General features: G+C 38.6%; 1 protein-coding gene across 6 annotated transcripts in view; it reads right to left on the bottom strand.

The window, feature by feature from the left end:
* Positions 1-793: 793 nt before the first annotated feature.
* Akap11 (A-kinase anchoring protein 11) overlaps positions 794-22,327 on the bottom strand; it is a 47,142-nt gene continuing 25,608 nt past the window's right edge. For 4 of the 6 annotated variants that reach the window (XM_052190886.1, XM_052190887.1, XM_052190889.1 and 1 more), the window contains 6 exons: positions 17,887-22,327; positions 15,648-15,803; positions 11,396-11,482; positions 10,653-10,699; positions 7,297-7,454; positions 794-4,469 (listed from right to left, as the gene is read on the bottom strand). In XM_052190886.1, the coding sequence (XP_052046846.1) occupies positions 4,329-4,469; positions 7,297-7,454; positions 10,653-10,699; positions 11,396-11,482; positions 15,648-15,803; positions 17,887-22,327 (5,030 nt within the window). In that variant the 3' untranslated portion in view covers positions 794-4,328. The remainder of the gene's footprint in view (positions 4,470-7,296; positions 7,455-10,652; positions 10,700-11,395; positions 11,483-15,647; positions 15,804-17,886) is intronic. The other 2 variants (XM_052190890.1, XM_052190891.1) reach the window with 2 other exon arrangements.

Genomic DNA, 22,327 nt, shown 5'->3' with positions numbered 1-22,327 from the left:
TTTTCTAGCTTCTGGGTATTAAATGCTCACTAGGCAAAATTGTACTTGTATGATCCAACGATGCATTACATGCATGTTCAAAATCACAAGATGTAGAACACTAAGAGTGAACCTTAACAGAACTCCTGGGCCCCAACCTGCAGCAGCGTGCAGGCTCATAGGAGGCAGTAAGCTTCACTCTGAGATGTGGCAGTGATGTTCGAGTGTGAGGTGGAGGTGAATCAACAACTGTACTTTCAGCTCATTTTTTTTCTCTATACCCAATATTTCTAAAAATAAAAAAAAGCTTTTAAATTCTACTAGTAAAATCTCACTATAAATTTAACCCACACCTTCACATCTATCAATACTTTTTTCTCCATTTTCCTGTTGCAAATTGATGTAATTGTAGGGCCTAGCTACTAATGTTAACATGTTTGCTAACACCTACAACTAGGAGCTAGCTTCCACATTTACCGGCTGTGTCAGGGGTATGATGGCTGTCTATTACCAAGGAATGCTGAAGCCAGATGGGAAGAATTTCAGAATCATGTGCATGTGTTGAGGCAATGGCCTTCAACTTGCGTTAAATGCAAAGTGACAGCCTAGCTTTTAGGCCTCTCACATTACCCATTAAAGGCATCTCTGAAATAGAATGTAGTATTCAACTAAAAATATTCCTAATTTCTCTTGTCCTCAAAATCCATAATATAAGCACAGCTCCTTTTATGACTAGTCCAACACAGCAGCCTTGAATGCCTTTGTTTTATTTCAGCCCAGAAGGAACAGGATGCTACAGAATGAAAACCACGGCTTGACATTTCTTAAATTTATTGAATAATTCTTGGCTGGGAGAGGAAAGATCACAGGCCTGAACAAGAGTTAAGACAAAAGAACAATTAACTGCAAATTATTACAAAAGTCATTTCTGAAACATTTTTTAAGCCACCGCTAAACAAAACTTTAGTGCATCTTGGAGTTTGGAGTTTGATAAATGAACATTAAATTAGTCAAGAGCAAAAGGAGGAGTTACTATTACACAATGTAAGACCTCAGTGCACTAAGTGAGCAAACCCAAATAATAGCCACAATTACTCAAAGTTGCTCCTACTCAGCATTCACTAAGTGAACAAGAATGCAGATTACTTGGTACACAGCACAAGTAGCTGACGGCAGCAAACCCAGCAACATATACATCTGGCGTTAAATAGTATCCAAACCATACAACAGATTGAAATAGGAACCTGCAGGACTGCAGTTCTAACTATAGGAAAGGAATGTACAGATGGTCAAAATAAATAAATAGAGGCAGGAGTGACCAGCACTGCGCCTGTGTGTACAGAGCAGGCACACAGTAAACAAGGGGTGCTTACAGGACTTGTGCTGAAGAGCAAAAAGCACTTGACTTGAATGTACCCCTTCCAGTTCCCACAGATGCTCCCACAGTTTTCATGTGCTGCTGACAGGCAGACACGATTTTAAAAGAGAGCATTTTCCCTACCCGTGTGTGGACCCATATTTAAACTCTGTGTAAAGATTTCTTTGAAAAATTACAAACTAATACACTGACTAGAAGCTACTGAAAGCAGCTGTGGAGAAACACTAGAGTGGAACAACAGGTAGCCACGAGGCTCCGGAGGACGGTGGAAAACAGGCGCCGCCACTGTTGGAGCCGCCAGCTGCCAAATGGGTCAACTCTTTACTTTCTACACAGTGCACTCAATATATAGCTTCCTACCAGCAATATAACTCCTTTGCTAAGCAGAACTACAGTAGTGTGAACTGAATTAATTCACATTAAATAACTTTAGGGGTAAATGAAGCATTTCTGAAAGTACTACATGTGTTCTCTGAAGGCTGTTATACTGTTAGCTTTACCCCATAAGGAGCTAGCTCATCCCCATCGCCATTTCTTCCAGGGGTTTGGTTTGGTCTGGTTTGTTGGTTTTCTGGCAGACCTCTGTCTGTGGATCACAGAAGACCTTAAAACTGGTGAATCAGGAATCAGATCACTGCACATCACAACTTTTTAACAGTTTTGAGTAAAATGTATTTTGTTAGGAGCGAAATGCATATGACAGTAAACAACATTCCAATACAAATATGTCAAGAAATGTGTAATAAGATGGAGCACCTCGACAGAGATGCTCCAAAGACAAAGTGTTTCACTGCAGCCAGCCTCCCTTCCCGTGTGCCCGGCCCACAGCAGCGCCCAATGCTCCTGTCCTCCGTGTCCCTGCACAGAGCCGACGCAATGTGAGGTCCACTTCTGTCACTGTAGCACTGAATGAAGAGCACTGAGTGACCGCAGCGTGGCTTCACCAGAATGCAAAGGAAGCAGGGCACGAGTTAAAGCTTGCCTCAGGTAACTATACCAGCAGCAGAAACACACCTGGGTTCTTTCGATTTTAGAAAACCAACATTGTCCTTTGCACCTCAAAGAAATTTAGAAGTCAGTTTTACTGTTAATCTAAGCAATACATATCATGCAAATTACATATGTGCAGTGTGCTGGTTCCTCGGACAAGTGCAGGAGAGTGCACATGGGTGCTGTTCCCTGCATTTCCCCGCTCTGAAAAATACTTGAAGAAACTTTTAAAAATGTTTGTTTAAGGCAGACACTGTGTCTCTATGTTCAATTGAGAAAAACTAGAGTTTATAATGTAGTTTCAAAATACTTAAATTGTTTCTGGAGTCAAAGCAAAGGTGACATCTCTATAAAAATGACTTCTCCACCATAATTACTAATTCAAATTAATCTAAGTCCCCTGGGAGGTGCTCTGTCTTATATTCACTATAGCTTCTAAAAAAGTCAGAGCATGGGGAAAAAGAAAATGTAATGGAGAAAAATCACCAGCAGCCCCACGCAATTCAACTTGCTTTAGATTCCAGAATCAGTTAGGCAGACCCTCCCATCAGCACATATCTCAGACACAGAGACATAGCCTGGTCATCTCACGCAGAGCAACCTGCAGTCTCTAAAAACACAGTAGGGAATGTAGAGGCCAAAAAAGATCATGAGAGGGAACTTTACAAAATAGTCCAGATAACATTTTAATGAGGGAGAGGTACTTTTGTGCTGAAATGGCAGTTCTCAACCTGTGGGTTGCAACCTCTTTGGGGGTTAAATGACTTCCATCAGACCATCAGAAAACACCAATATTTATAAGTCATAATAGTAGCAAAATTACAGTTAGGAAACGTCAACAAAATAATTTTATGGTTGGGGGTTACCACAAAATGAGGAACTGTATTAAAGGGTCGCAGTGTTAGAAAGGTTGAGAACTACTGAGCTAAAAGAAATTATTCTTGGCGAAGTTAGGGTTTTTTTTCTTCTTCTTCTTCTTTTTCTTCTTCTTCAAAAATCCAACACTAAAAATCATTATTAGGCTCCTCTAAGTGCATTTTTACATTAATTTAAAAAAATCTCAAAAATTTTACATCCTGAAGTTTCATTTGTAGAATAAATCAAAAAGACAAAATTCTTACTGCACAATATTTAGATGTTTTATTTAATGTTAATAGTGGGTTTCTAACTAAGAAAAGTCTAAAGCAACAGAATAAACTAGTGGGAAAGGTTAAAGTTTATTCTTGCACACACGTTTTTTCTCAACACCTCCCCCCTTTCTCCTTCTCATTTCAGAACAATTGGCAGTATTAGCAAGTTACATCACTTGATGGAAGGCGAGGAGAATTCATTTATGGTGTTCACAAAAACCTAAATCACTAATGAGTCTGCTAAGAAACTAAAGGTCTGGGGAAATCTACAAGTACCAACAGCTGAACTAGGGAAATAAAACTAATTTTAAAGAACAGTACATAAAGAATACAAACTTATCAGAAATAAATAAACAACAAACTATCAGCCTCAGTTTTCTTTCTTGATGTCAGATGACTTATTAGACGCCACTTGTTTTCAAAGGAACCAAGTGATGGCGTGGGCCGGGCCAGCCGCCTCAGCCCTGTTTGCAGCAGGAGCAGCAGCAGCAGCAGCAGCAGCAGCAGCAGCAGCAGCAGCAGCAGCAGCAGCACTATATGGATCCAAATAAACGCGGTCAGATGATGCCCCAGCCTAGGGCGGGGTTAGATCATCCTTCGCAGAATATTACCTCAGGGTCGTAACACATACACACGCACAGAAGAGTAAGTAAAGAGAATGTCTTGGCAAAGATTACAAAAGTATGAACTATATACAAGGTAATGACAGAAAGCACTTTGAAAGCTTCTTACTTTCCCCTCAATTCAATTAAAATGTTAATATTCTGTGTTTGAACTTTATCCTACATGTAAATCATCAGTTTCTTTACTTCCTAAAACACACAATAAAATACACTGGTCTGGAGTCTGTTCTAGGCATTTTCTAAAAGCCAATCAAACAGCGACTTGCATCTTTCCTCCCTTGAGGTTTTTTCCACCACTTCGTAGTATTTAAGCACAGCCTGCAGGACATCTCCCACTTTCCATCCTTTCTCTTGTAACTGCTTTGAAAGCTAAGAAAGAAAAATTAATAGAAACATTAATACACATTAACAGAAAACCATTTGAAGTAACAAAGATTTTTGTTTTTATCTTCAGACAAAACTGGGAATCCTGCTGTTTACCATGAAATATTCTCTCCCAGTTCTGAGATCTCCCCTCAACCACCAGCCCTTTGCCCAAATTAAACATTTTTCTTTCTTGACCTTTAGAAACACATCTCCACCTAATGACACTTCAGGATTGCTACAAACAGAACCCAAACCTTGGCAGTAGACAGTCTGCAGGGGAACACAGAGTAACTGTCTACAGGAAAATTCTTTACCTAATATCTGCCACACCTTCAATTAGAAACAAAATAACAATGACAACTTCAAGGTTAATAAAAGGATGTGAATTTTCTTTCCACAGCATATAGTGTGGTTTATAATCTGGAAAACACGTTGGCCTCAACAGACACGTGGCTTTCTAAGTTAAGAAATGGAATGTTTCAACAAAAAAGCAAGCATAAGGGTAAGCGGGGTCTAAGCAAACTCTATCACTGAAAAACAGAATGTGGCCTTATTCACTTTTCTGTTTACTCAACTATGTAAGAATTAAGTTTTAAAAGGCATGTAAAATAAATTCTGAAAAACTATTTTACTGGAAATGTTCTTTTCTTTAAAGAGATATAATTCACATGCCATGGGTTTAAGTATATCACTGAACTGAAGACAAGTACCAGTCACTACTAGATGCTCTCTCCTCACACCAGAGGAAGGCCCTCTGTATCAGAAGTCTCTCTCTATCCTCCATAGCACCTTCCAGGAAAGCACTCATGCACTTGGGGCCTCATAGCTTTGCCTATTTTGGGGTATTTCATAGAAATGGAACTGTCAACTCTGTGCGTGGTCTTGGGTTTAGCATAGGTATCCTGTAGTAAATTTAGCTCAGTGCCTTACAATTTTCTACCAACCAACAACCCTCCTTACCCATTCATTAGCAATAAGACAGATGGAGACTTCTCACTGTTCTGTTCTGGTTTGTTCAAGACAGGGTCTTATTATGACCAGAACTTGCTTAATTTAGACCAGGGTGGCCTCAAATATACAGTAATCCTCCTGCCTCTGCTTCTGGTGTGATGGAAATACAGACCTACACTGAGCCTTACACTTATCTACAATAAGTAATGTTGTCATAGACATTTCTAAGGAGGTTGTTGTGTCCCCCGAGTGCACACCAAGCAGTGAAATGCTTAGTGACACGGTAATGGTGTCCATGGCATTTTGGGGAACTGTCAGATGTTTCCCACCACAGCTTCACCATTTTGGGTTCCCACTAAGAACTTTCTGAAGAATGAAGAGCCCTGTCCTCTGACACTTGCTGTCACCCCCTGGACACTCACCCTGCTGGTGGTCAAGTGTGAAGTGATTTTGATTTGCATTTTCCTAATGGCTAGTAGAATTGAACACTCATATTTTTATTTTCCAAAGATACGTAATAATAACTCTAAGTCCATTTTAAAATTGGATTGTGTGCCTTTTTATTTTTAAAATGAAGGAGTTCTTTGTATGTGCTAGGGCTAAGAACTTTATAAATACAAAATTATAAACATTTCGTCTCATATGTGAACTGTCTTCTCGCTTTGTTGACAATGTCTTTCAATACAAGTCATTAATCTAGTTTCCCTTTTGTTACCTAATATATTTATATCTTTTTTGAAATATAATTGTATGTCATCTTCTATTTATCCTCATGCTGATACTGTTTGTTCTATTTAATAATGAAAATGTTGAATTTTAATGTATGATCCAGAAAAACAGTGTTTCTATTACTCTTTTTGCCACCAAAGAGAAGCTGCACTTGTCTCAACTGTTTCCTATAGTCCTAGCAGTTTTGTGGCGTCCTAGGGAGATGTGGTCTCCTGAGAGTCACCATTTTAAATGAGCCATAAACATGATAAAACCTGCCATCCACAGCTGCGCACTGCACCTGACTGAGCCGGGCACAGACCCCTGGGCCAGCTTACACGAGGGCAAGGCCTCCTCCTCTAACCTCTACTGTCAACCCCATGTAGCCAAGGTCTATCTTAAGCCCAAGTTCTAACAATTCCCCTGGCCACATTTCTTGAGTATTTCTCCTCCTTCAAACCAAAGTCCCAAGCTGATAAACTCCATGTCAGAGTATTCACATCTGTCACAGACATCTTCCAACAATCCTGTCATAAATTTTGAACTAGAAAACAGAGTATCTTGGGTTACCCTTTCCCGTCCTTTTATGATTAATCTATGACAGTTTTATACTATAGTAAGGTTATAATTTTTCATATGGAAAACTAGGGAAGAACACTCTTAAAACTAAAAACTGAAAATCCCTACTAATAGCATGCTTGGTACATACTAAAGAGAAGTATCTGATCTTATATTGGTTTATCATTATATCAGCCTTCTATTCACATAAAGATGAGAAAGACCTAATTAACTAGGTACAATTATGAATCAGAAAATAGAATAGCTGGATCTTTTCTTAAAATTTTATAAGCTGTTTATTACTGACACCTAACTTCTAGGATTAGGATGCTAGGTCAAGTCCTTGCTCTTTACAGTATTATAATTAACTTTTGAAAATCTGAAGGTAAATTCTATATGACTCAAATCCCACATGCAACTAAGGGAACTGAGATATTCACTAACCCATCTGCCCAAGGTTAAACCTACTGGAAAGTGACAAAAACCCAATTGTAAGACTCCTACATAGTAATATTCTGCAATCAACAAGCATTGTGCTAAACCAACAAAGTAGTTAAGATTATTCTGTGGTGTTACTGTTTCCTCACCACCACTCTAGAAGGGAGGTACTTACTAATATGAACTCCTTCGCAGAGTCCTGAAAATAAAGTTCTGCAACTTCAGCCTCGGAGGCAATGAGCCACTGAAGAATAAGCCTTAGTTGAGGGTCTACGGCTCCGGGTTCCATGTCAATGTTCATAATTAGCAGTGTCTTTCCATTTTGCTGCAAATCTAGTAGTAAATTTAAACAATATAAACTTTATCCAATCAACTTTCAAAACTCCAGTCTTGATTTAGGAGTACAGTGACTGCTTTCCTTAACTTTACCACAATGTCAAATAAAGCATTTAAGAACAAAATAATGCTAAAACAAAGGAATAATTTTGATCTATTATGTAAATCTTAATTTTTACATTATCCAAATGTAAAATACTATTTGGAGTGAATTTAAGTATGATACAAAGAGGAACTGCTCTCAATTTTACTTTCTCGTTACTGAGAATGCTGTTTTTAATACAAAGGCGATGTCCTAGCTGGATGATGGAACCAATGCCCTGTGAACCGGTGTTGTGTTTAATACTCACACTCAAAGATAACTGAGTACAAGAAGTATCTAGGGCATGCCGCCAGTCCTTGAGCCAGCATGTACTAATAAGGAAATGTTGGTGCATTTCTTTGTTGCTGATGGACCTTTTTCTGTTGTAGTATGTAAGGCACTCTAGACCACTACTAATCATTTTTAGAATTTGTTAGCCTTCTATTCATAATGGAAAAATTTTGATCCATGTTATACTCAGGAATTTAACATTTTTGCTCTTTGTGCCAGTAAGTCTCAATTAAAAGTAGGTGTATGTTTTCTTTCCTATGCAGAATCTATATTTAAAATTATATGTGTATATGTACTTACAGTTTGTGTGGGTCATGAAAGAGAAGGAAGACGGCTGAGAGAAGAGTAAGGTGACATGAGAGGGGGAGGACTGTCTGCAGGGAGAAGCAGCAGCCAGAGAGAAAATGGGGAATGGGGCCAGTGGGAGTGGCGATGAGGAAGAGGAGAGTATAATGATATATACTTTGAAATCAACCCACGGAATCATCAATCACTTTCTATGTTAAACATAAAAAAATTAACTTAGTAAATATGTTTATTTGTTTTAAAGGGGATCTTAAATAAGACAGAACAAAACACTGTATCTGAGGCCCTTAGTAAACCCTGCAGTGTTCCTGGGGTTAGAAGCTAGGTTAGTTAATGCTTTTCTACACTGCTAGGGTTTCCTTGGTTAGGGTCTGCTGGTTACCTGGCCTGATGGGAAACTTAAACAGAGGTCAAGGCTGATGCTACCTAACTTAATAAATGAATAAATAAACAAACAGGAAAGAAGGAAGGTTTAAAGAGCAGGTATTTGTTATTGTGGGAATCCCTAATTTTGAGGCTTTCTGTCAATTTAAATCAATCTATCTTCTAATGGGAAAAAACTTCAAAAGTTCACTACAACTTTGTACAAGAGAGATGCCCATCATCTCAAGAGCTGAGGAATGATGCATCTGAATATGATTAACCTCCTGGTTTCTACATAGGAACAGAAGACATTTTTAGGCCTGCTACTAAACTTTTTAAAAAATGAATTATTTTATTTATATCAAGTTGTACCTCTGCTCTTAATCATTCCTCAGCAAAGTTAGTTAAGTAATAACTAGGTTATTAACAACCTGCAACATACATACATATATATATGTATATTTATATGTATATGTACAGTCTTTATATATATGTATATATACATATATATAGTCTTTGGAATAATCATATTCATGAGTGTTATTAGAATTATATGCCTTTTAAAGACCAACACATTAATGAACAAAAATAAAACAAACACTACCTAGATGATAACTAACTCTAGGGCTGGAGAGATGATTTACTAGTTAAGACACTGGCTGCTCTTGCGGGAGCCAGATTTGATACCCAGCATCCACATACCAGCTCTTAACTGTCTGTAACTCCAGTTCCTGGAGAATTGGATACCCTCTTTTGTCCTTGTTGGATACTGCACGCAGAGGTAGGCAAATACCCAGTGACATAAAATAAAAATAAATCTTTAACCTGGATTAGTGGGATGGCTCAGCTGGTAAAGGCACTTGCTTCCAACCTTGAAGACTTGAGTTCAAATCTCAAGTCCCACATGGTAGACAGAGAAAACTGACTCCATGGGAGATGCATGACATGTGGCATTCATGTGTTTATACTCACACACACACAGGCACACATACAAAACAAATAAATGTCATTTAAAATATTAAAATTTAACAATATTTTTAAATCTGATTTTAACTTAAGATAGATTATGTAACTTCCATGAACAACAACAGTGTGGATAAACTGGCTGGAAACTGGGGTTATATCTCACAAAATTCTCTTCAACATTTTCTAGTGTTTCAGTGTGCCTACATTGTTGGTATGAGGATACGAGGTAGAACTCCCAACATAGAACACTAGGCTATCTCTGGCCCTCAGTTTTCCTACTTCTAAAAAAATAACAATTTTTCATTAGTTCAAAATAATATTAAATATTATTTTTATTTTAAATATGCTGTTTTATAGAAAATATTATCATTTCATACTTTCAAAAAGGGAAAATCTGAGGACATTCAAAAACTATATAAACACAATGAAAATTTAGGTTCAATATGACTGAAGTCTCTAGGCTCACTTGGATATTCTAATATAAGAATTAAGATCACAAACTATGTTCAAAACTTTGCAGCCAATGGTATCTAGTGTTGGCATAGTAAGAACTCTTTTCACTAAAGAAAGCTATTCCCTTTAAGTAAATCTATGTGTGAGTACAGAATTAGAAGTGTAAGAGAGATGTAGGGACATTTAAAGTCCCTTTCTATGTTTACTTTTTGGCTCATATTAGTTTGACAAAAATGCCAATTCTATAAGTTAACAAGTTGAAGGAAACTATGAGTTTCAGTTTCAATGAACTCCTCATTCCCAGCTAAGTGGCACTGTTTGGGACATTGTGAAGTCACTACTGCAGGGGCCTGAGAGGGGCAGGTCACTAGAGGGAGGCCATGAGGACCATAGCCCATCCGCTCCTGTTGCTTTCCTGTCTCTTTTCCTCTAGCCACCAGTCCCACCTTCATGTCCTCCCTGCGTGAAACTCCTTCCCATTTTTGCAAGCATTTTGTCACAGCCACAGAAAGTAATACACAGAGTAATAAATAATATGCTATAATTACAACAAATTGATTTTATAACATGAGAAAGATTTTAGACTTAAATTTTAAAGATTCCTAAGCTTCTTCCTCAAACTTTTTGTTTTTGAGATGATTTGTGATGTTTCACACCAACAAGCTTCTCTGTAAGAGGCATAAATACAAGCCATAGAGACTTACACAAACAGACTTAGAGAGACTGTGACTAACCTTCGACACCGTCCTCCTGTTCATCATCTCTATCATCTGGTCCATCACTTTTCAAAGAAAAACAAGAGTGGTTAAAAAAAAAAAAAGACCTTAATTAGTAATGAATTAAAATCACTTCTCAGAAGAGTAGTAAGGAATGAAATGTTACAATATGACATATGACATTTAGAAAGAAGAAAATGGTATCCAAAAGGAAGCTTTGCTTCTCACATTATTTCATGTTAAAGTCTGAATTACACATGATGACTATAGAAGAAGCCCTACCTTATCATGACATTTAAATGCAAGCAACTTCAGGTGAAGTATTCTAATCTGGTTTTAAGTAATATACTATCTGAATATCATAGAATGTCATGAATGAAGTACTATTGCTACTACTAATGCCATTTATTGTTTTAAAACAATTCTTCTATACTTTTATTATATATAAAATTAAACTACATAGGAAAACAAAACAAAACAAAAACAACAGAAATCCTGTAGGAAGCAAGCTCTTTTTAATGAAATCATTGGTAGAATGGAAAATAGCAAGCAGAGCAACCCATGCAGTCACACATTTGGCAATTAGATGTCAGTCATATTTTAGCTAGTTGAAATTTTCATTAGATGTAAATATTTTGAGCAGAATCATGTCAAAATTCAGGAGAAAAGCAGGTTGATACATATTGGCTCTCTTAAGAATAATGACATCATGCATTAGTGATGAAAGAGTCATCAGTGTTAAATGTCTAAACTGGACCAACCTGTCTGATGTTGGAAAGGATAAATTGTCCTCACACAAATCTCCTTCTAAACCAAGACTGCTCCAGCTACTGCTGTTACCATTACTGCTGGAGGGAGAAAAGAACAGAGCTGAACTAGAAAATGAATAGTGAAGATCACCTGTGTTTCCTTGGGACAGCTTCTGTCCTAAAGCTGCCACACAGAGTGTGGAGTGGAGCACACACAGAGGAGCGAGAGACTGTCACCTAGTCCATAAAGGGTAACTGGCAGGGCTGGAGATGAGGGAGTCTTTTCATTGTTCTCCAAACAACATGGAATCATTCTAAACTTACATTTATTTTTAAGATTAAAACAACAAGACTGTTAGGATGACAAATGACTGCATGATAAAATTAGTATCTCACAGCAAACCTTAACAGGTAACTTATTAAAAACAACCATAAAGGCAATATACTTTCCTACTCCTCAGTTTGGAGAAAATTTAAAAAGGAAAAAGACCTAAGTTGAGGTCTTCTGAGATTTCTGAACAGTACAAAACAATGGTAAGGTGTAGGGAAAACTGTCTCAAACAGCCCTTGCCTTCCTATTTCAAAGAGATCATTATGTCAATATGCCAATTATCTTTATTTCTGACATTACACACACTAAGCAGTTGGCAAATAGCACATATTTTCTTCAGAAGAAAGCTAGAATAAGCAAGGCTTATTTAAGCAATACATTTGCATGGCTGGCTAGTCACCAAAGCCACACACAGTTCTAGCTTCTTATATTACCTAGCCAGAAGGAGGAGGCAGCTGTATCTACAACTACAGCAAGCATTGTTTGGGGGGGAAAAAAGCAACCATATTCAAAAACAAAATTATAGGCTACTTTTCAGATTAAAATTTTCAACATGCAACTTAAAAATTCTAATCATTCCTAATTATTAAAACAATTAGTAAGCACATTAGTTTGCAGTGATAAGCAGCTTTCCTTCCCACTCTCCACTAGTCAATTATAACTTATCATGATACAAACCTAAACTTTGCCTCTTTAACATGAGCTCACTCTTGTGCATCGGTAGGTATTGTCAAGGTAACCAAAGTCATAATTACCAAAAGCTCTAAGTAGTTTCTAAGTATTCCCAAATAAATTACATATTCATTTTCACTTTAACAGTATCAAACTTTCACAAATTATAATGCACTATAGTAAAACAAAACCATTTTTCAACATATAGTAAAACAAACATAGTTCCGTTATAAAACCATAAAGACAACCAGGTTTACCATCAGTCTGTTATTAGACAAACTAACACACAGAAAATACAGTAGCACAGAAAAGACAACTATAAACAGAAAAGGGAGAATGAGCCCTATCTACTGTAAGAAAATGCTTTTCTAAAGAATGAAATTTACCACAAAATTTAAATTCTTACCCAAATTCTATTAAAAATAAATTTTCAATCTAATTAATAAAAATCCATCATTTAAATGAACATGAGAAGTAACATCTAAGTAACTAAATAAAATGCAGGAGAAATCTTTCTAAGCCCCTCTTGCTCCTGTTTATCAAAGTGGTTCAGGTTTGAAGTCAGTTATTTATAGAATACTACCTACCTCTAAGTAATATGGCTACCTCTAAGACTATGTATTTCATCTAAACAGCACACTTTCAAAACTAGAAGGGATTATTCATTATTTTATACAAGAACCACACAAGTAAACTAGGAAGTACAATTACCCTACCTCGAGCCAACATATATAATTTTGTATGTATGATGTGCTAGGAACTACCTAAACCTTCACATCAGGTAAGTGCTCTGTCGACCACTAAGCTGTAACTTCCTAACTCTAAAATGCTTTATTTGGGGGCAGTATTTGTAGAGGCAGGGCCTTGATAAATTGCCCAGGCTAGCCTTGAACTTTGTAATACTCCTGCCTCAGCCTCTAGAAGGTTATGGCCATAAAACATCACACTTGCATCTTATAGTTTCAAAAATGTTTTTAAAATATTCAAAATAGTTAAGAAATTTACATACACAGGCCAGCTCTCTTTGTGATCAATTACATATACATCCTAAACCCTTTTTAAAATCTAATTTTTAAAATTAATGTTCTTTACTGAATTTCCTATTTAAAGTGAAAATACAAAATACTGCCAACCTAGATCTCTGTACCTAAAAGAACAGTAGCTACAGCAAAGGTCACCAAAAGATTTTTTGTAAAGCTACCTCTCTGAAATGTGGGGCAAACACTCACACTGCAATCACAACGGCGCCTCTCAAGTACGTGCATTTTCAGGCCCCTGCCTGGCCTACTGAGCCAATCTCTGCAGGTAAGGCTCTGGAAACCTGTATTCAACAGGCAGAATGAGTCCCAAGAGCTGTTTCCTGTCTAAATCTTATAATCACTGCAACATCACTACTTCACTAGTGCATACTGACAGTAGATGAATGAAACACATCTTCTGACAGAACACTCTCAAGCCAGATGAGCTCCCTCCCTGGTTTCACATAATTAATTTCTGAGCCTGAATGCATTTGCTCATATAATCACGCTGGCCTCAGCCTGATCTGGTCTTGTTGTTGTTATTTGGCTGTCATGTCAGCCTGGTTTCTGAGTCATCCATACTAATATGCTAAGCACTACAGGCAAAATGAAGACTAGAGCCCAGTAAAAGAAGCCCTGTTGCAACAACTCAGTTAACCTCCTCTAGTTACTGAGCTTCCTACAAACCCTCTCAAGACCACTGGCTTTTCCCAGTTTAATGTCACTCTTGCTAAAGTCTTAGAAGCTTGCTTTTCTCAAAAGAACAAAAACAAACTTAAGCATTATTATAGTATTCCATTCCAGATAGGGAAAATCATGATTTGTGACCTTGCTCTACTGTTCCCATTTTAAAGACAATATATATATTTTGCATCTGCTGAGGCAGACTAAGATGTTTTGCTCAAAACAGACACGTGGTGTTTTTCTGGAAGCTGCCTGGGGAAAGGGTGTATATGTTTTAACTAGAGCAGATGCTTGCGAGAACACGTGATGTTTGGAAAGGGTCTAAGTATAACCAGGAGACAGTGGACTATGCTGTGGCACTGGTTCCCCTTGCCACTCTTTGCTGGGTTTCACTCTTTGCAGACGCCGTTCTTGGCTAATGACACTGTAGCACTGGTGCCCCTTGCCCATGATCTTAGCTGATCATCGTTTGTCATAACCTCACAGAGAGAATGGTCAAAGAGCTTCTGGTGGTATTCTGGGTGGCTTACCACTTCTGTGGACTTGGGACTTGAGCTGACCGTTGCTGACTTGTGAATGATGTTTGTGGATGGAGCTACTGCTGCTGAGTCATGTGAACTAAACCGCTGATATCCTGTCCTAGTAACCTTTCCTTTCAGCTACCTCTGGTGGGTGGTGAGCTAGAAGGGAGGTTAAAGTATTTAATAACCCTTAATAAAGTAGGTTTTAAAAAATCTAAGCCTATACAATGTTTTTATTTTCAATCTAAGAAGATACTGCCGGGCAGTGGTGGCGCACACCTTTAATCCCAGCACTTGGGAGGCAGAGGCAGGCGGATTTCTGAGTTCGAGGCCAGCCTGGTCTACAGAGTGAGTTTCCAGGACAGCCAGGGGCTATACAGAGAAACCCTGTCTCAAAAAAACAAAAACAACAACAAACAACAACAACAACAACAACAAAAAAACAATCTAAGAAGATACATAAATGCTCACTATTTTGTTCCTAGCAAAAGTCCTGTCCCTAAAGATACTACTTATTTTAGCTTGTATCAAGACAACTACAGGGTTCTAGTAATGCCTTTTACAGACACCCAACTGTCCTTCTCACTTTCTAATGAAGGTATACTCTTTAAAGTAATAAATTATACTCCCAGAACATACATGAAAGCTTAATATAAATAAAATACAGTTTTGCAATATTTTTTCAGGTCAGCTGTCAGTATATCCACAGCACATTAGCTCTGCTCCCTCACTGTATTTAATACGTGTCAAAGCTATCTAGAAGCCAGAGAGGACAGTATAATGCACACACCTATAGTCAAGATCCTAGAACCTTAGGAGAAAACTTAACTTCAAGACCAGACTGGGCTACACTAGAAGATAGCCATCCCCTATTTTAATTAAAGTAGAAAACAACAAAAAAGCCATTGTGAATAATAAAATGTTGAACGTATAAACAGATTTCCAAATTGAGAATTTCCAGGTAACACAAACCCATTGCTTACTTTTCTTAAGTCAAGAGACCTTTATCACACAATTAACTATAACATCAGAGTTACCTTTCACTGAGATGATGGAAACTGCTGCTTTCATCTTGATGGTCATCCTCGAAACTTAAGTTGGACCAGCTCCCCGTGCTGTCCTCCCCAACACTGAGATTCATCTGCTGGCTGCCAAATGACTCCAGTGACTGAAAAGCTTCTGTTTCCTTTGAACTAAGAAAAGATCACATGGTAATAATTTATAAAAGCAATTGAAATATCACAAGTTGTGACAAAGATAATATGATGATAAAGGTAACACTAAGGAGTTACATCCTTGGTCACACTAACATCTCTGAACACGTCACTGCATCTGTAAATAACGAAGACTGAACACCAGCCCAGTAAGGACCACATCTGCTACCTGGATGACACCCTTGTGCATCTACATTTGGTTTAAAACACTTCACACTTTCAACAGGGCACTGAGCAGGAGTACACCTTACTGTAAGTCCTAAGCATGACATCTGCCCTATAAAGATAGTACATTCATTAGAATCTAAAGGAGCCTCCTTCTGGCTTTTAGAACAAAAAAATGCAGTTTGAAATTCTAACTCTGTCAGCCAAGCCTATATTCAAACTAGACAAATCTCCTCAGAACATGAATCATAAACATATTTCTCAGCAGGAAGTGATGTTCCAGCATTTGGGAGGTACCTCTGGGGTGCAAGACCAGCCTGATCTATATAATTCTAGGCCAGCCAAGGCTACATAGTAAGACCCTGTCTTTAAAAAATATTTTTAAATAAAGACATTCATATTTTTATGACATAGGGAAAAAAAAGACCAATCAGAGCAACTACACCAATTCTCCATCTTTTTATCTCAACACAGTTCTAAACAGTGATGCTTAAGCATGAAGAGAAAAAGCATGAAAAAAAAAACCTTCCACTGGCGTCGACACCTCACGCTTTGTGTGAGCTGGCCCTCACAACGGGCGCGCTCCTCCCGTCCCCACCATGCCAGAGTCATCTCCAGCCATGCACACATGCCAGCCCAGGCCTCTGCTTGGAGCACAGGACCCCAGCTCCTGAAGAACAAAGGTTTTTGTTTGTTTTTATTTTGTTTTGTTTTTGCCTGTTTCACTTTCTTTTATATCCCTAACACTTAAAATAAGCCCTGAACTGCCCTTCCCCATTTTTAAGGCACTTCTCACTTTGCTGTTAAAAATCTAACAGCTCAGGTAGGCTTGGCATGCCAAACACAGATACCTTATACCACAACTTTATTTTATTTAACACTTTTTCCCATTACCTATCACATTTTTAAGAAAATAATTCACAGGAGGAGGCTAAAAGAGAGTTTGGAATGACTGCTTGGTAACTGGACTCGTGGTAATTGAAAATAAAAGTCTAGATCCATTCTTATTCTAAAATTCCACTATCACATGCTTTCCTATTTGATATTCGTATGGCTCCCTGGTGAGCACTATGGGTCTGTAATGTCCTATTATATATTCTACCATTAATCAGTTATGGGAAAAAGAACAGTAGTGAAACAATTCAGTTAACATCCAAGTGAATAATCTATTTGAATCAATCATTCTTCAACCTTAAATCATTTTAACTTTACAAAATGTGAGGCAGAACTATACACAATAGTGGACTCTGCAGTTCTTACAGAAGCATGGCACAACTGCTTAAAAGAAACCCAGGAACAGAAGTACAGAGAGCAAGCCTGCAGAGACCAGCCTGGATAACACAAGCTTAAGGAGGAGCCCAGGGCACACTACTGACCAGGTCTAAGGAAGGAAATCAATAGTCTGAAGAATTTGCTGAGTCCTTGGAGTGAGGACTTAGGAATGACCATCTAGTTTCCTCTTCTGGAGCTGCTATGATAGAGGAGGAAGATAAAAACAGTCCAAAGCCATGTGTAGAAAGTTGTTTCGACCACAGAAACAGACATTAATCTCAGAGTAGTAAGTATACCAGTCTAACTCTTGAATAAAATTCACCAGTTTCTTTTATTCTATTTACCTGCTTCTTAGTTCTTAGTTAACATCTTAGTCAAGATGTTATTGTGCTTTCTCTCATCTTCCAGCCCTGTAAATGAATAGATACTCTCAAAAAGAACTGGGAAACAAAATTTTCATATGAAAACCATGCACAGGATATGAAGCCACATACAAATGCAACAGAAAATATTTTTGTTAAGTTAGTATGAAATAAGTAGATTTTTATGAACAGAACCTAAATTATACAGGGCAAAGTTAACTTCCCATTCTGTTACAAGACTCCACAGATAATTTGAAACCTACCCGCTAACAGCATGCCCGGCATTTGTCATAGCTGTTGTCATGATTTCTGTGGTAAGGCTCTCAGCAAAGCTAATGCCATCTTGTCCGGTTCCACCACCAGCTGCCACACTCGTGTTGCTCAGCTCTCTCTCTGCTCTCTCAATAGCTTCAGCAACTATCTTCTCTGCAAGCACTGCCCTTTTATCAAGATTAACATGAATCTGAGGTACATCAAGATGAAAAATTCTTGATTTCTGACGACTGCTACTAAGTTTTGAATGTGAACTTGGCTTAGCACTACCACACAGATTCTGCTTTGAAAAGAGCTGAGCAGAATTTCTGGTGCAACCATGGAATTCCTTAAGGTCACAGTATCTGCAAGCTTCATTTATAAGTGGTGACAATTTTTCTGTGTAAGTAATCCTATCTGCTGATGTTGTGGTCTCTGAATTATGGAAAACAGCGGATCCTAAACTTATCTCTAAAGTATCATCCACTACTTTTCTAGCATACTGTTCTACAGCTTGAGTATTCTCTCCACAACTATATCTGCTTAAATTGCCTGTATTCTGGCAAGATCCATGGTTTTGTAAAGGTTGACAAGACTTTGAGAATTCCGGTCCAGTAACACTCTCACTGAGGGCAACACATTCAGATTTTTCAAAAAGACAACCATCTGTTGAGGATTTTGGCAAGTCAACTTTTGGTGCTGTCAGCTGTTTCTTTACATCTCTTGCTATGCTGCTAGCAAGAGAGGCTGAAAAACTGTGCAGTTCAGAACATTTATTTCTACATGGATCCTGCGTCCTCTCACATGTCTGGTATCTGCAAAGATGGCTGCCATTTCTTTTCCTTTGTCTATCTGCTTCTTGGTGATGTTCTTTATTTGGGAACACCAACAGTTCCTCGTTTGTTTTCACATGAGAGCTGTGCAGAGGGAACAGTTTCAAACCACACTTCATCTTTACTGTCTTAGCTGCTTCTTGCACTCCTGACTTGACAGAGCGGTAGGCCAGTCTACTGGCATACTGATCCACGATTAGCTCACCATTGCCACCTTCCTGTTTTAACACTTGAATAACATGCCCTGCATATTCATCAGTCACACTTTCACAACTGGGATACTTGTATGTCAGACCTGGCATGCAACTTGGTAAAGAAAGAACGCATGTATCCACTTCTCTTGGAGGTGCAACATCCTCCACATGCAGCTTCTCTTCTGCTTTACCTTGGTCACCTTCAACATGACAAATATTCCTCTCATGCCTGAAAAGCATACAACTTCTGGCATTTGCAATTTTCTCCGCTTCTGCAATGACATCAGCCGCCATATCACTTGCAAAAGTGCATGTCCATATGTTTTCCTCTGCATGCCGTAAAGCTGGCAGCACATTTCTTTGACTTGGCACATTTAAGTGAGCATTTTTAATCTTTAATTCTTGAGTGATTTCATGATCTAAGTGGGCGGCTGCCACTTCAGTTGCAAGAGAAATGATGTGTGTAGCTAATGCTTCTGCAAACTGACCTTTTTTCCCTGAGAACTCTGACTTTACATCCATTTCTGCATGTTCTTCACCTTCACTGCTCTCAACTTCTTCTGAAAGAGAACGCATGAGCTTCAACATAAACTCTTCCTTTTCTATAGTAGTTTGTTCATTCTCAGACAAACTACCAACAGATGAGTTGTGAGGTGTGGAAGGTGGTGTTGCAGGTGCAAATTCTTTGGCTAACTCCCCCTTGAGCTGTTTGGTTAATTTTTTGATGTCCCATTCAGAACTAGTCTGGGATGGTACTAACGGAGTTGATGGGGGAGTATCAGGTATTACATTTCTGTCTCTGATTTTCTGCTTATCTTCTACATGCAAACTATCTACACAGGTAAGCACTGCAGATGATAAAGTCTGTGAGTGACGGAGTGAGCTTTCCTGTCCAAAAGACAAGGGCTCAAGTGCAGTATTATTCAAAATGCGCCTTGTCCCTGCTTTGTCCTTCGCAACTTCCTTCAAATCATATTTCTGACTTGTCATCATTGAACAAGGTGACAGTGTCTCTAAAGAAGATCCCACACCCACAGAATCTTTGCAGTCTGGAACACAACAGTTTCCGAACAAAAGTGACCGGTGAGGTGAGTTATCTGAAAAGTCAAGGAATTTGGGAGTTTCCGCCAAGGTCAACTGGGATTCTTCTTCAAGAACAAGCATGTGCTCCTTACTACCTGGGTTTTTATCTATATTTGGAAGCATTGACTTGCTTTTACCCAGGGACTGTTTAATAATGGACTTTGATAACTGCTCAGCAAACATGTCCTTACTGCTCGCTTTGTTCTGTTGTGCTGCTGCTTGGTCACAAAGAGAAAGAGAACAGGCTTTTCCCTTTATTTTAGTTAAATAATCTGCATTTGTATCAACAGCTTTTGTAGCTTTGAAGGATGTTATGGACTCTAAGGTTTCATTTACTATTGTATGTACCATTGCTGCAGAAAAGTTGCTAATAATCACAGGGCCACTCATTAATTTTGAAGAACCCTGCATGTTGATATCACCGTTGGTTGGTTTGAAGCCATTCTGGATACATGGCTTGAGTTCTGAAGGTAGACAGGTATTTCTGAGACCATCAACTTCCTCCTCACTGTTTTCTATGACAATGTGCTCTTGGGTAAATCCACCGTTTGCTTTGCTATGCTCAGATGAAGGAGACTTGGACTGATACAAAGTAGATGACATATGGTATGGGAGAAGGACACTACCTGCCAAGGGCACTGGTATGGAAGTGACGATTCCTGAGGTACAAAACAAAGCCTGCTGCACTGTGTATTCCTTCTTATGCTCTTGCACTGGTTTTGTCATAAGTGCTTGACTGCTAAAGGATGAGGAAATCATGAAGGTCTGCGTAGGTGACACTACACTTTCTGCACTCACGTACTTGACATTACCCATAGAAACATTAACTGCTGCCTTTGTTGTAAAGGTCATGTCAGTCTGTGACAGCTCTATGAATGCTTCTTGTATTACAGATTCAGACAAATCTTTGGCATACGATTTCACGACTTTGTCTTCAAAGTCAAATGACTGACACTGTGAAGATGCAGGTGTCTGAGGGCATGAAAACTGACACACTTCCATGATACCTTCAAAAACAAGCTCTTCAGTAAGGTCCGCAGCAAACCTAGCAACTGTGTTTGTAAACATCTGCTTTTTCACATACTGTAAGTCTTTCAAGGCATTTGATAAGGCTTCACTCACCAAAAGACTTGCCAGGCTACCAATGGCTCGTTCTTTTAGTGAAAATGCACACTGCTTTCTAAGTTCATTAAATGCCATATGAAATACAGATGATGTCAATTTGACAGCTAAGTGGCACAATGCATTGGTACATGAAGAAACTCCTTTCTGCAAGTCTTTAAACGCACTGCTAAAACTTTTCCCCACAAGATCTGCTGCAAACTTCTGAACGCTATCTGTAATCACTGAAGATGTTTTACATTTACTTTTTTGATCAGAGTCTCCATGCTTAAAAGTTACAGTATTAGTTCCTCCCTTTTTAATACTATTAATATCTGATATTGTGTTTGCATGTTGAGTATGAAGAACTGAGCCTAGTACTTCACATGAAAGATTATTTGCATAATCTTCGTAAGTGCAGTAATTTTCATGAATCCTACTTTCACTAGTATCTGTTTGGCAAAAACATTCAGCAGGAGTACAGCTTCCAGGAGGACTAAAGGCAGAGGTTCGAATAGGGCTAAACAAGCCACTGTCCTCTGAGGCCATCACTGGACGAGGGGAATCTGGAGCATCACACAGGTGACCATACGGAGACTCAGGTTTGCGAGGAGTTGGCTTTCTAACATTAGCTGGAAGAGCTGGGCACTCAAACTTGAATTTCTGAGGATTCATACAAGATTTTTCATATTTGTGCCCTATCTTCTGTGATGACTTCTCTATGACAGGATCTTCCATGAACGGGCAAATCTCCAAAGTTTGCTCTAGTTCATCAAACTGATCAAAGCTATCAAAAAACTCCCTCACTTCTGAGTCTGAATCCTCTACGTCATCTTTTGTCACAGGGATTTCAGGCAACTCAAGTTTCGCTTTTAAACTTTTCTGATATCCCTCTTCATCCAAAAAAATCACAGGGCTTGGGCTTGAGCACTCAGACTCTGAGGAGTGAACAGGAGAAGAAGGAAAGACTGTCTCCTGTGTGTCCTTGCCTTTATCTGAGGTACTGGGTGACCTGTAGAGACTCCTTTGGGTCCAGGGCTCTGAAACAGATGTTGTAACCGATGTTTTAACAGAAGAAGCTTCTTTGCGTCCCAGAACATTTACTGAGGATGAGGGCTTAGCCAATGACCTCGGTGATCCGTAACTAACCAGCACTTTAAAATCATGACTTTCTAAATGGTGACCTGAAGTAGTCTGAGAGGCAGCATCACACTGGCTCCTTAGTGAAACAATATTTATTT

The sequence above is a fragment of the Apodemus sylvaticus genome, chromosome 8, assembly GCF_947179515.1.
Source record: "Apodemus sylvaticus chromosome 8, mApoSyl1.1, whole genome shotgun sequence".
NCBI lineage: Eukaryota > Metazoa > Chordata > Mammalia > Rodentia > Muridae > Apodemus > Apodemus sylvaticus.
Note: the sequence above shows the minus strand (reverse complement) of the source record. Positions and strands in the feature narration are given on the sequence as shown.